The sequence below is a fragment of the Acanthisitta chloris genome, unplaced genomic scaffold, assembly GCF_000695815.1.
Source record: "Acanthisitta chloris isolate BGI_N310 unplaced genomic scaffold, ASM69581v1 scaffold4011, whole genome shotgun sequence".
Lineage (NCBI taxonomy): Eukaryota > Metazoa > Chordata > Aves > Passeriformes > Acanthisittidae > Acanthisitta > Acanthisitta chloris.
In genome coordinates, this window is record NW_008657488.1 from 13,812 (window position 1) to 29,092 (window position 15,281).

The 15,281-nt window shown below is 38.1% G+C and overlaps 1 protein-coding gene across 1 annotated transcript in view; it reads right to left on the reverse strand.

Annotated features, from left to right (window-relative positions):
• The window catches only part of LOC103811732 (kinesin-like protein KIF21A), a gene marked incomplete at its 5' end in the record, with an annotated part of 54,196 nt that overhangs the window by 12,041 nt on the left and 26,874 nt on the right, over positions 1-15,281 (reverse strand). The window contains 13 exon segments of the mRNA XM_009084720.1: positions 1-87; positions 650-760; positions 4,177-4,391; positions 5,752-5,806; positions 6,024-6,084; positions 9,910-9,930; positions 10,429-10,594; positions 12,372-12,473; positions 12,803-13,003; positions 13,381-13,534; positions 14,205-14,416; positions 14,523-14,591; positions 15,065-15,172. Of these exon segments, the coding sequence (XP_009082968.1) occupies positions 1-87; positions 650-760; positions 4,177-4,391; positions 5,752-5,806; positions 6,024-6,084; positions 9,910-9,930; positions 10,429-10,594; positions 12,372-12,473; positions 12,803-13,003; positions 13,381-13,534; positions 14,205-14,416; positions 14,523-14,591; positions 15,065-15,172 (1,562 nt within the window).

The following is a 15,281-nucleotide window of genomic DNA, read 5'->3' on the forward strand; positions in this document are numbered from 1 at the left end:
CGACTAAAAACATTCATTTCATTACGGGGCCGGCTTGGTGGGGAAGTAGGAGGTGACAGACTAGCCTCTGGGGCTCCAGAATCTGAGCTACAAGAAAAAAAGAACATCTTCTTTAACAGGTCATGAATGGTTAGAGAAGTTAAATGCAACATGCCTCAAACGTTAGATGCTCTTTTCTTAAGCAAATAAATAAAACACTAACTACAGATATTCCTCAGAGAAGGCAATAAACTTAAGACTGCAGAGTGCAAGGTGGCACAATGGTCAAAGTTTAAGTGCTAAAAGTGAAAGCTGCAGGCAGAAAACACACATGTAAAAACAAGAAGTTCTTATAAAACTGCAGATTCTTAGAGAAATTGCTGAGTTTGATTAAAGAAAACCCCAAATCAAACAACAAAAGGCATCATTTGCAAACACTCCAAAGGACGTTCTCTCAGGGCTCTGCTCCTGAGTTAGTTTGTATAGAAAAACAATCTGGAAAAAAATAAAAAACAACAACCACATCACACATAAGTTGAGCAATGAATAATTTCACTGCCAACAATGAAAACTGCCCTAGAATTAAAGAAACAGAAAAATACAGACTTGTTTTTCAAGAAAATTCAAGGTTTAAATTATGTCAGAGAAAACAGATTTAAAGGAATCTTACAGTTTTTGTTCTTTTGTCTTTGTCTTTTCCACTGTTTTCTCATAGGTTTTTCTCTTTGCTAAAGGTGAAGGCTCAGGTACCTTCTTCTCTGGTAGAGATGGTTGTCTGGAACTAAAGTAAGAGCAATCATTATCTTTATGGCCCGTCACAAAACTTGCTGTCATTCTCCCAGTAAGATTTCATATTTTAGAACATGCTTCATCTGTTATTGCCTTGTTACAAACTTGTTATCACACTTAAATATAAAAATACACCAAGTTTATTAACTTTCACAGTTCTTCAACATGTAGAGTCAGATACTGAATTTGTAAAGGAGATTTACTACTTCAATCATAAAAGAGACAGACAAAAAAATACAGAGGAGTATTAAGATCACAGAAATTCTGAAATTTCAGATTTCACATTTTCCTCTACAATAGACCACTTACAGACACAGAGAACAGAGAAATCACAATGATTCTTATACATGAATGAAACTTCACACATTCATGTTTCAATACCAAATTCAAACTTAGGAACTAAGAGAAGGTACTTCCCTTTGACAGCCTATTATAATGTTGCTTCTCTTTGCCCCCCCCTTCCCTTCTCCCTTGCTCTCCATCCCTTCTTTGTCCCTCTAGTTCTAGCTCTGAAATAAATCCAATTCACAATCACTGTTGTCTTTCTCCCAACCTTTTGTTCCCCATTAAAATCAGCAAACATACCAAGAGGGCAATACTAAAGCTGACACCCAAATGTCATCATTTCATCAGTGAAGCAAAATAAAAGGGAATCTGAATGGTGTCCATCCTTCTGAACTTCTGTTTCTCACTAGCTGAGCAATCACAAAAGTAATATTTGCTTCGGTTTATCCTATTTTTATGTGTTTAGAAGGTTTTTTCTATGAATATGAGGACCAGAAACACTCACTTAAAGAGAGAAAGTAGATTCTGAAAGTGCTTTTGTTCCACAGAACTTCATCAAGCAGACAAAGTTCAGTTGGCAGGACACCTGCCTGACATGGTTACTAGCATCTGGTCTCAGAGCACTACAGGTTTTGGATATGCATAGCTGCAACTTCCCTACGTGAGAAAAGCTGTATCAGTTCCCTTTGACAGGAAGTCTGTCATTTCTTTTTGAAATCCTGGAAATGCAGGTATTATAAAAATGCAGCAGTCTTGCTGGCATGAACTTCCTAAGCATAGATGTAAAGAACAGGAGCATGACATTAATGAAATGGAGCAGGACACAAACCTACTACAGGTTTCCAGTGCCCTTTTATATTTCCCAGGATTTCGGACATCTGAACAGAGCTGGCACAAGACCTACAGGAGACCACTATACCCTGGAGAAGCTGCTGTGAGTTGAGCATATCAAAAGTCAACAGTACTAGCCAGCTTTGTAAAAAGAATTCCAACCAAATTAACTGCTGGCCACATGGATTCAGGTACCTCTATAAATAGTAGAATCACAGAATGGTCTGAGTTAGAAGGGACCATAAAGATTATCTAGTTCCAATCCTCCTGCTATGGACAAGGACACCTTTCACTAGACCACGTTGGTCAAAGCTCCATCCAACATGGCCTTGAACAATTCCAGGGATGGGACATCCACAGCTTCTCAGGGCAACCTGTTCTGTTCCAGGGTTTCATCACCTTTACAGTAAAGAATCTATTCCCAGGATCTAATCTAAACTTACACTCTTTCAGTTTGAAGCCACTACCTCTTGTCCTATCACTACATGTCCTTGTAGAAAGTCCCTCTCCAGGGACTGTGGAATCACCACTGACCTGAGAAAAATGTTATTGCTTCTACATCCCTGAATTTCGCTTAACTAAGTGGTACAAGGGAGACATTGTTTATTTCAGATAAGACCACAATCTGCTCCAGAAGAATGTATTTCATTAAAATAATGGTGGTACCACATGGCCACATGGGAAGGCCAGATGGCCCACAAAGATGAGCTTTCTTCAACGATGACCAGTGACCAGCAAAACCTTGCAATACTGTATGAAGTATACCGAGTTCTAGCTTTGAAAAAGCATCTAAATTACAGTGAGGAAGTCACTACAGACAGATTGGGGGAAATTTTGATGACTTATCTACTAAAACATGATCAATACAAACCAAAATATATGTGAGGTCTACTGCTGATTGAATTGATTTACGGACAGCACGTAACTCTCAAACGCTTTCAGAATGCAGTTTTGGGAAAATGCTGTTTTGCCTCGTTGCTGGATCACTTTCATATATTGAAACATTCTAGAAGATGGAGTGAGGCAAAAGTTGGTATTACCTGAGTCTGGATGCCAGGCCATAACACTTGATGTTTTAGATCTTGAAGCTTCAAAAAGTCTCTACTCATCTCACACTAACTGCTGAAACTAGTGGGTTTCTCCACCTATCCTCACCCCCAAGAGCATTCTTTCCAAGCAGATTCTACTTGTAAAGTGCACTGAAGCCATCAGCATGGGTTAATACTTGCTGTCAGCAGTGTTTTACTGTTCATGATTGCCACCTGAAGCACATGCCAGAAATACATAGTAAAAATACAAATTGCAAATGTACATTAGATCGAGACTGCTGTAAAAATATTATGCAAATAGGACAGATGAATAGTGAAAGATGCTTAATTCCAGAACCTGTCACAATAAAGATAGCTATGGGACACAGATATCCATATTACTGAATGTGGCAAGTGCATTTTTACACGAGTTTGAGCAATATTGGAGCTAGTACCTAAAACCCCAAGAAAAGAGTCTCTAGCAGTAAATGGCTAATAACCAGTAGTGATATTGGTAGATATAAAAAGAACAGCTAGAGCAAGTGAAAAAAGAAGGGAGTGCATGTGAGAGACTCCTGCTAGCTCCTAAGTAAAATGACAAAAATAATACTTTTTGTTTATTTAGAATCAAGTGATACTTTCAGTTACTGAAACTGTTCTGCAGGTAGGTGCAATCTGCAAACAGAAAGGATTTTTGAGGATTCATAACATCTAACATGTTTCTTTCAACTTTTCACTTACATACTCTATTTTGCATAGACTTCTTCATTTTAAGCATGGTCCACACAAGATGACTCATGGAAAGATTTTTCCTAATAGTTAGGACCATATACAGGTACTACATTATATAAAGCTTTTGGGTTGGCCTTTGGGGCAGAGGTTTTTTTAAAAACTCTCTGCTGTTCTAAGGAGATTCTCACTACCTCTCTGGAATGTGCATATCCCATAGTACTAACACAGCAAAGTATTCAAGGTATTAGATGGGGTTTTCCCCTGGCTCAGAACAAGGTTACAATCATTTTACTGTAGCAAAGAAACTTAACAGAACTTATATCTTCTGTAAGAACCACATTACTTACAATACTGTATTTATACTTTTCTAGAGTGGTGATGGTAGAAAAGAAGGAGGAGCTTTGTCAGTATCATTTAGCAAGCTTCAAGTATATCAACCTCCTTTGTAAAGTTAAAATGACAGATTACAAGAAACAGGCAACATGCATTTTTTAAAAGCAAAGGATAATTAGTACAGCATGGCCAAACTTACATGCTGCCTATCTTAGAAGGTAAGCCAGATGGGGGCATAAACTCTCTGTCCCTAGCAGAAGTATCATTTGTGTCAGCAGCCGTCCCACTTTCTTGGGTTTCTGCAACTGATGCAAGAGAGCCAGCCACAGCAGAGTCTGCAGCACTAATGTTGGAGACTAAATCACTGCTGGCTGCATACAGCAATTCCATCTGGGTAGTGGTCCTCCGGCGAGCCTGGAGACAAATAGAAACCAAATTGCCACTTAAACATGTCATGGTATGTGTCAAGAGTGCTACATTTAAGCTTATCATTAGCTGGCAATTAGCATCCCCTTCAATCACTTGGCAACTGCCTCTGGAAACTAAAACAAGGAGCTCACCTCTACTCTTGGGCAACGATTTCAGAGTAGACAAGTCAAATTCAACAGCATGAAACACTGATTTGACAACTGGTTTCTAAAGATACCCATTCAACCAGCTACCTGTCAATGCTACAGGAGTACTTCATCGCTCACCTAAGGTTCATGCAAACGAAATGTTTTAAAGCAGAGAGGAATAAACCCAAGTGTAAATTTAAATAGCTACAATTATATTGGTGTGACTTTTTATATCAATACTTCTTTCAATGTGCAAACTCTGCTTCTTACTTAGTTTATGTCACTTCAAAAGCAGATTGAGCCAACATGAATTAAGATTCATTCAGCATTTCAACAATTTGAAAACAACAGAAAACCTCACAAAGGAGCTAAGCTTTGGGCAACACAGTAAGTTGTAAAAAACAGATTGTAGATGTTAGGTGTGATTATACTGAGAAATTAAGATCTATTCCTCAGGAAAAGAAAGGCTAACAGGGTCCAGTGTGAACAGAGCCATTACAAAAGTGACATGTTTATGACATTTTCAGATCAAACTCAGTCAGTTAAACTGACCAAATAGCTGCACATCAATGAATACTACCAATAATGCAACCGCCAACAGATATTTTCCTCCAAAGTCAACGGCAGTTAGAAAAGGGGAGCCTAAGCTTCTATTTACTTTGTAAACTTGGTTTATGCTCCTGTGAGCACAGAAGCAAAATTGCAATCAGTGCACATTTCCAGTTCCCACTGCCATTAATATTAAACCACAGACAGCCTAGATATATTCCTCCAATGTCAACTGCAATTAAGAGCATGGAGGTCAAACTTTTATTTGTTTCATAAACTTCCTTGAGAACTCTATGACCACAGAAGCAAACTGCAAACAATAAGCATGTTCACATTTCCCACTGGCATTAAGATTGAACTGCAGCCCAATAGTAATCTGCAAAACCACACCAGTTTGGAGTCTTTCCAAAATTCTAAAAATCTAATCCCAAAATATTGCAAAAAGTTGATTTTTATCACTGCTTCTCAGAGTCACACAAAATTACATTGCACACAAATCACACGAAGAGTATGCCAGTTCACCCTTCTGCATGTCTCTGTTTATTAATGTCTCCAAGGCAAAGCAAGAGCATTCTCCAGAAGGCATCATACAACTATGAATTATTACAGAATCACAGAATCACTTACAAGACATATAGATGAATTATCATCACCATTGTACATCCTACCTTGCTTTTGGGTTTGACTTCACCACAAAGCTTCAAAAGATCTGAAGATAATGAACTAAAAGAAAAATTGCATCACAGTTAGAAGAGAGTCATATTTTTCCAAAATGTCTATTTTTAATTGATTCTTTTTTCCTACTGAAATCATGGACAAAGTGTAACGAAACAATGTCAGAGGTATTTTGTAACAGATATACAATGCATTACAAAAGGAGGAAATTATAGTAATTTTTCTAGAATCAGATCCAGTTACCTTGTAACAAAGATTTCCTCACCTTCCTTCTGTCCCAGGACTATGCAATGGAGCATCTTCATCAGTACTATCTTCCAAATTTTCTAGAAAATTTCCAAAACAATAATGTTAGTCTGTCCATATACAACAGGGCATGCAGGCTCTAAGTGCTATACAAAACAGCTCAGACAATGTTGAATATATGTGAACAGAGTACAAAAGACAGGGATTTTTCAAAATACCTTGACTATTTTCTATCCAGTCCCCACTGAATTCTCCTGGCATCTAAACTAATTTTTGTCACACAATCTAAATAAAGCATACACCTAAGCATACTGTGCCAAATGTGGTCCTCTATCTATGGTAGCAGAGCAACAGAGATGATAGAAAAATGAAAATTTTAGAAGGAAATCTGTAAGAAAGCAGATAAAGAAAATTAACTGCAAGACATGGAAGAGATGGGATGTAAATCAATGGACAGCAAGGATGTGTCTTCTGCCTTTTCTTAATCTCCTTGCTTCAAAGACAGAATCAGCCTGGTTATAATGAAAAGGAAATTGCATTTTTAACTAGCTAGTGAACTGAGGCTCAGCCTCAGTTTATACAGAATGCCCCCATTTGAGCTGACAAGAAGCAAGCACTTCATTAGGATGTAAGCATTTACATTTCAAAGGAGGATGATGCTACCGCAATACTACAGAACTGCTTCCTAAAAAGAGGTTAAGTGCAAAATGAAGCTGCTCGGTAGAAATGTCCCTGAAGCAAAATGGGTGGGAAAACCTGTTCACAAAAGACAAAACCAGCATGCATGTCACACACTGACACTGTCAAACATCTGATTAACGTCAGCATGCAAGTGGTGCGAAACATTCAGCTGAGACATGAGTTTAGGGCACATAAACTGTTGGGAAAGCTCAATCCCTAACTTGCATGTTATTCTAACAATATATTGTAAGTGTAGTTTAAGGATATAGGTAACACATTTCTGCAAACAATGTCCCTTATTTTCGAAGATACTAATCAAATTTTGAGGATTAAATAACCTTCTAATGACATTCTATTACATCTCCTCTTTACTATTCGAGACACTTGAGGTTTCTTTACTTCATTTCTGCCAGAAAGCAGATACCATTTGCAATGCATAGAACCAATATATTTGTAACCTATGTTAAAACAGGTTTGTCCATGTCTATGTTTCAAGTGCAAGCTCATGCTTTGAAAAAAGAGAGGAAAGATACACAGTTTTCAGTTGAGTTCTAAGAAGGAATGAAGAAAAGAGAAGGAAAACACTGTGTTCTTGTGTATGCTGCATTTAAACACGTTTCCTGAAAAAGTCAAAACCATACACCAATCTAGAACAAACACCAACAATGCACTTCAGAGGTACTCAACTGCTGTATTAGTCTTAAGAATGTAACCTTAACTATCAGAAATACAGCAATACTATAAAGAAAACAAGGTCACAGGAATAGCACTATGAACTGTCTTTTTTTTTGGTCCATCCTGGATTTGAGCCTAGATTAAACTTTTTGAATACACATTATTCTATGTCTTCTGCAGAACAGGGGATCTAGAGTACTGCTCTTTCAGGCAAGACTCAAAAGTGGCATCCATAAAACAAATGCATCTTTTAAAAATATAAGATTCATATTAGAATAATATTACTTCATCCCCTTCCCATTCTCATAAAGAACTTGTCAGCTGTTTTTACAGATAACTGAAGTGTGGAATGTCCACAAAAGATGGGATTTGTAGGTGACTCATGCAACCTGACATGTTTCTTCAGTTTGTCTGCAATTCAGCACAAGAAGACTGCCCAAAGCCCCAAGGTAGAAACCAGTGCACAGAACAAACAAAAAGGCAGAAAGAGCAAGATTCTGCAGCATGTCCTGAGTAAGAAGAGACGACAGGAGCAATAATGTTAGTAAAGGCAGTACTGCTTGCAAGGACCAGCAGAGATGACTGCTAATAAACCAATGACTGCAGAATGACGGAGAAATTTTCTGATGATTTGTCTTCATCCTTGTGCAGTAGCAACCAGATGGTACTCCTGTTTAAGCCCGTTTAAGGAGACTGTTTAAGGAGAGACTGGATGTGGCACCGTGTCTACCTGACATGGTGGTGTTAGGTCACAGGTTGCACTTGATCTCGCAGGTCTTTTCCAACCTGACTGAATCTTGTGATTCTGTACCAGTACCATACACCAGCACAGTTCACCCTGACGAAATGTCATTTGACCAGCCCTCTCAAGATCTCCACACAGATAGTTATAAGTCACATCCATGTATGTCCATGTGTCACAGATGTGAAGGAAAAGCAGCTTCTACAACTCTGCAGAAAGGAATCACTTCAGCAACACTCAGAACTCAATTCCATGCCAATTTTAACTTTTCATAAGAGCAGATGGGACAGTGAATGGCAGCCAAGTGTATTCAAAAGGCTAAGAACTTTTGAAGATACCAGATCTGAAAGTAGTCAACAAGTGAATCATTATTCACAAGCACCCTGCATGGGCCTGGCTGAGTACTGCCACTGAGCTGTCAGGTATTCAGGTGAAATTGGTGTCAGGATCTGCTGTCACCCACACTTCTACCTCTGGGAATCATGTCAGGTTACCAGGGAGCCCCTACATCATCAGAGTCCCTGCTAACCAGCTGGCAGTCCCAGACACAAAACCTCATTACAATGGTGTCTGAACTCCCTGCACTTGAAAGGTTTGGTCACTAGTGATCTACAAAACAGCTGGGATTTCAACATGGACCAAGGTTAATACAGCATATTCACCTGAGATACACCTACTGTGAAGCTTCCTTCCTATAAAGTGTTAGCACAGTCCTGAGAGGCTTAGGTATTTTAAAAGTCTCAGTTCATGCTTGCAAAGTGTTAAAAAATTTCTTTAACAACATAGACACTACACAAATTTTGATGACAGAGCTACTATTTCAATACATATAACAAGTATCTTTTCATTGCTCCAGATGTTGTTAATAAGTAGAAGCCTGTCCAGAGCTAAAGAAAATGCAATGCTGTTTGGAGAAACATTGCTCCCACTCCAATAGGGGTGAACATAGACACATGCACATCCATTAAGAGTCTATTCTAGACACACAATGATATTACCAACCACTGAGGTTCCTGGATAATAACTGGCTGTATGCAGCAAGATGCCCTGACATGGATCTTCAGGTGTCACCTGCCAGGAAACTGGTAAAATTCTCACCAGCTTACGGTAGATTATGATCTATACACTTTCAGGTGTTTTTGTGCTTTTGAAATGTTTCAGATGCCTATGCAAACTAGCACAGGACAGCATAATGTGATTAAAAGTAGAATAAGACAATACAAAAGGAATTGCCACTGACATCAGGAGTATTTTTTTCTAGTTTCAAACACAGTCAATTTTGTGCAGGGGAGAAAATAAGCGCAATAATGCTTAAAGCAACAACAACAAAGTACTTATCTCAAAATCAGTGAAGTCAGTAACTTAAACACAATTGAAAAAGTGAGATACAATCCTGCATTCTGTACAATATTTATAGTGAAAAATGAGCTATCTGCAATACCTGCACATTAAGAATTGCTCATCTATAAGATGAGCAGAATTTGTCACAACTACAGCAGTAGTGTATCACAAAACAGCTTTAGGTAGTCTAAATGTACTTTAGGTTCATAAGCAGCAAGTTCTAAATTTGAAATACAGCTCTGCTTACTGTCTTCACCTCTTACGTGACAAATCTAACTACCACAAGGGCTAGGGGTGGATTCAAAAATGAAGAAATGTTCTATAAGCTCATGATAATGAGTACATTTACAGAAAAGTTCATGCAAACTTCACACACTCACAAATTCTAAGATGCACCAGTTAGTGAACATGAATGAATTAGTAGCTCATGCAGCTGTACAGTACACAGAAAGCTAAACATACTTACCCAGTGGTATGCTATCTAGGTCTGTGTAAATACAGCAACAAGGAAAAAAAAGCAACATTCCAATCAAAACATATCCATTTATAAAAAGAAATAAAACAAAAGTACCCAAATATATTCTAAATTTTTCTTAGTATCATCCCATGAGAAGTAGAATAGATGCCGTAGCAGACAGAAAATGCCACATTCAAAATCACTAGCATATGACAACTGAAAAAGATTGAATACTTAGAATTTCACATTCAGAAGTAAATTGCAAATGCATTGTCTTTTGTAAAAATTACAAGCAAATTAGTTGAATTTTAAAAAATATCAATAATAAAAAACTTCCTTATTTCCTACATTTCACTGCTGAGGGAATATACTTTCAAATGTCATACATGCACGTCAATTGTGAACTATGAGATGTTAAAATACAGCATCTATTCAGAAAAGAAATAGCCTAGAATGCCCAGTACAGCATGCATGAAAGACAAACATGACATGCACCTGACTAGTCAGAATACAAGATGACAAAATTACCTTGCAAAGCATGACCCAGAAAAGCATCAAGTTCAGGATTTAACTCAGCTTTTTCCTTTAGCATATGAAATAGCAGTTGGTTTTGAGTAGCACTAGTAATTTCTGTCTGCTTAAGGCGTCCCTCAAGGACTTTGATCTGAGCTTCTTTTTGAGCTGCTTGGAGACCCTAGGAGAGAAAAAGACAAAGATGATAAATGTTTTATCACAGTCCCCCCTTTTTTTTTACAAAATGTGAACTGTCAAAACTTTTCAAAAAACTACAAACACAAACAGTGTGTACATTGTAACCACCTTCTCACATCCTTTCTCACATTCAGGTGTCAGCTGAAGGTTTGGTTGCTTTTTTTTTCTTTTTTGAAAAAGAGTCATTAAACATTCATTTAACTTGTGTTCTTCAGACACAAGTTAAATGCAAATATGCATCTAGGGGCTAAGTTAGATGTGACTCCCAAGGGCAGTTCAGAGTCTTTGCATTTATTTAATAGTAGCAAGCATCTGAAAAGTCAACACCTCCAATTTTCACAAATAAGTGCTTAAAAATTATTACCTATAACACTCTATGACAAAGAAGAAGGTGGGAGGGTGGGAAGGGGTTAGGGGACTTGGACATAGAACTACAATCTTTCCTACAGAATCACTCAGTGAACTTTCAGCCGAAAGATCTCATGGCTTAAATTAAGAAAGAATCCATTCTAAAGGAACTTTGCTAGATCTCTGGATCAGTGGGAATTTTTCTCTTGTAGAAAATATAGCCAAGAAAATTTACAAAGAATAGTTTCCCAATAGATTTACAAATTCCAAAAGAAACAATGGGGAAAAATGAAGGTACAACACATCTTTCCAAGGACTTGTAGGGCAACAGAGGACTTTGAATGACATTTGAGAAACAAGTGTAACCCTATGAACTTTCACACTACATTCTGCTTCAGTTAAAACAACATATCAATAGACACATTTTGCATGTGAAAAGAAACAACAGAATAGACAGCAGGCATCACCAATTTTGCCAAAAAAATACACCTTCAATATTTCTACACAATAATTGCTTATAAAAAGATGATAGAAATCTTCACAGAACGGAACTTTTTAACATGATACGGAGAAACTGCTAGCAGAGTAAGTCAGAGGCATTTTCCTCATATTAACTCTGTTGCAAGATCCATTCAAATCCAGCCAAGGGCTGAAAAAAATATCCAAAGACTGAAATGTGCAGAAGACAATGTGATTGTGGTAATTTTCTGTACCATTTTTCTCCACAAAATTTGTTGATTACCTGCATAGTGACAAATCAACAAAGCAAAAAACGAACAGAGAATTGGCCAGTGGAACTGACTCAAAGCCCATTTCAACAGCCTTGAAATCTGTCATTTGATTCAACGACGCTGAGTACTGCCCTCCAGACAGAAAAGCAGGGGCAAGGGCATATGATATATGTGGGCACAGGGTGATAAGCTGCCAAATACTCATTTTGAAAATAGTACTCCCCAAGGTTTTCAGAAAAAGTCCCAATTGCTCTACTTAAAGTCGAAGTCTGAGTAAAGTACGACACGCATCAATACATAACTTAAACCACCTCTTTAAAGGCTCATATTTTTATGAAGGTGGCAGAGCCAGTCTTTTAAAAAGGATCCTGAGCATTCTTTAGGAGTTTGTTGCAAAAACATAGAAAGAGATTTACTTGATACAAAAAGCTAGTGCTCTTATAGGAACAATATGAGATAATTAGTACAGTGAAGTAGGCTCTACTGGGGGTTGAAAAACAGGCAACAAGTTGAAGGGGACAACAGGTCTCGAGGGCCTTCACACTGAGAACCAGCACGGCCCAGTACAGTCAAGCAGCTTTGCTTTACCTAATGCACATTAGTCAGTCTTTATGTCAGCACAACTCTGCTCATGGCACACAGCACAGTCCTGGCACACACATGCTTCACTTAATGCATTACCTTATTGATACCCATTGTCAGGAAGTGATCAAGCAGATATCGAGCTTCTGTCAAAGTGCAAGCATTAATCACTGCTGTTACATCCAAGGTCTCTCCTTCTTCCTATGTGTGCAACATTAAACAGTCACATTGTGAAAAAGTCCCAAGGATTATACTAATTTAATGCCAGCAGAATAGAAAGCATCAGCTTAGACATTTAAATGCTTTGCAGTCTTAACTTGCATCACACTATTGACACTAACACTCAGATTTGACAGTTATATTGTATAAACAGTTTTCATTTCAAACTTCACACAAGTTTTCACCAATTTTCCCTTCTTGGTTCAATAATACAAACCAAAATTACTTTCTAAAAGAGAACATTTTCAAGGCAGACACAGTTGTGCTTTCTCATCTCCATTTTACCAGTTTTGCATTAATATCTGACCTACCTTTGCTTCTTCCATTTGCATAATGTTCGCTTGGCAGTCAGAAATGCTGTCATTAATGTAGTCTATATTCGCAGTTACTGATTCCATCTCTTCATTTATGTTTTGAACATTTCTATCTGCTTCACTGCCACCCCCTTCCTTGATGAGCTTCTCCCTTTTCTTTGAAAGCTTTTCTCTTCTTTTTGTAAGTTCTTCACGTTGCTATTTTCCCAAAAGACATAATAATACATAAAAAGGAATTAGTAAGCCCTTAGGGTATTTAAGTGCCTTTTTGTTTTCTTTTACTTTCCTGGTTACACTTTAACATATCACGATTTCTATGGGAAGAAGTTAAACAGGTGAATACAGTAATATATTTGCACATGATCCCATTAATTTGCTTTCTATTTCTTACTAAGTTCAGCAATCCCATGGTCCAAATGCTCACTGGAACCAAGAGTGTCTCCATTGACTACAACGGATTCCATACCACTTTGCCAACGCCACCATCACAGCAATTCATTTACAGTAAACATACTTGCACTGCTCTCTCTGTTCAATACAGTGATACAGCCAACAGTGCACAGTAGATCACTCACCGTAAGTAACCTGTTCATATCTGCCTCCATATTGGAAATAGTCATCCTCTGCATAATAATATCAGTCACTCTGCGTTCAAGTAACTGCCACTTCATCCTGGCTGCCTTTGAGGAGTAAACTCTGCTTGTCACTGCTTTCCGCTGGTATTTTTTTCTGTGATAAAATAAAAAAAACCCCGCAGAGATAAGTCTAAAGTTGTCCAGTTACAAATCTGAATGTGGAAATGATCAGGACAGAATATTTTTCACAGACAGCTTTTAAATTTCATGCAGAATTTCTGCATTAGCAGTTTCTCATTGCACCAGAGAGCCACCTGCACCCAGCCCTGAACTCTACTGCACGCTGAGCTTGAAAAACAGGTGCCAAACACTGTGGCATCTTTTGTGAGGCACTGTTGAGATCAAATGCCACATAGCAGTTGCCCTATTTAACAAGGGCATCTGCTTCAAACCACAGTGGAAGAGCACAAATAAGCCTGATACATTAAACTGCATTTTCCAGTAAGTTTTTCTTTGCACTTAAGAACACTGCTGGCATTGAACCACCAAGGGTGTTTCTCTTGAAAAGCAAATTAAGTTACCTCAACATTTCAAAATCCAGTTAATGTGACTTATCCTTTAATGCCATTTTATATTATTCCATGTTGCCTTAAACCCAGAAAAGAGAAACTGCATTTGATAGAGGTAAAATGCCCATTTAATGAGCATTACATGACAACAGTTTGAAAAATAACTGCTGCAATGTGGTTCAGCACATTATCTGCTAGAAAGTCCATACAATTTTCAGTTCTCATAAGAGAGTACTAAAGAATTTTAATCCTTACCCCGTTCCATTTGTTGTAGTTACAGATAATGCTTGAACCCGTGCAACAGGAATTCTCATCTTCTGCTGTGCTGCTGTTCTGGAGCCATCATGCTCAGCTGATGAACTAGGGCTTGCTTCCTGCACAGAGTGCTCAGGCAGACTCAGCTTTCTACTTACTTTTCCTGCCACTTTATCAGACAGAGGTCTTACCTGCCGACGAAGGGCTGTGACCTGAAACAAAGTGCAATGACACAATTAACTCTCCCCCCAAACTGTGTTTTGATTGGCAGCAATATTATTCTGCTCTCAAAGACGCATTGCTGCTTTACCACCATACCTCTTCAGTTTTCCGACGTAAGATCACTTCTTGATTTCTCTTCTGAGCTTCCAGAAGCTTGAGCTGATGCTGTGAAAAAATAAAAACAGGAAATGGTATTTCTTTCCTTTATCTGCCACAGGGAGAGTATTGTATTAAAAGATTACTTTTACACACTAATGCAAGTTTGCAAAATTGCTGTGGCATGAAGTGGTCAAATCACAAATATTTCATGCTCTTCCTGCTTCAGAATGAAAATATCAATTCTCTATCAAAAAGAATACAGGCAGGCAAGTAAGGTATTAGCAACAAATCTGTGAAGATTCACTAACAAAATAACACTGATATACATATTCAATAAGCACAGCAGAAAATAGAAAGCTTATCACCTGAAGCTAGGAACTGAGTTATCATAGAAGTCATACCAAATTTTGTGGTATGACACAGGTACATACATGCCTGCCTCAGCAAATGCATATACACATGGTGTGTGCCTGCAAGCAGATGCACATCATAATGACAGATGCTTATTCCAAAAGAAAGTTCCTTATCTGACAAATCACCTCTCGTTTGCGTTGCTCCTTTTTAAGCTGTGCAATCTCTCTGTTCCTTCTAGATTCAGTCATTCTAGCTTTCTCCTGCTCTTCTTTCATTTGTTTCATCAAGCGAACCTGGAACGAGGTCATCACTTAGAAAAGCTGTTCACACTGAACTGCTGCTCCCTGCCCCCATTCATATAGTTTCTTCTTCAAGTTGCCATCTCCCAGTATATTGCATGCT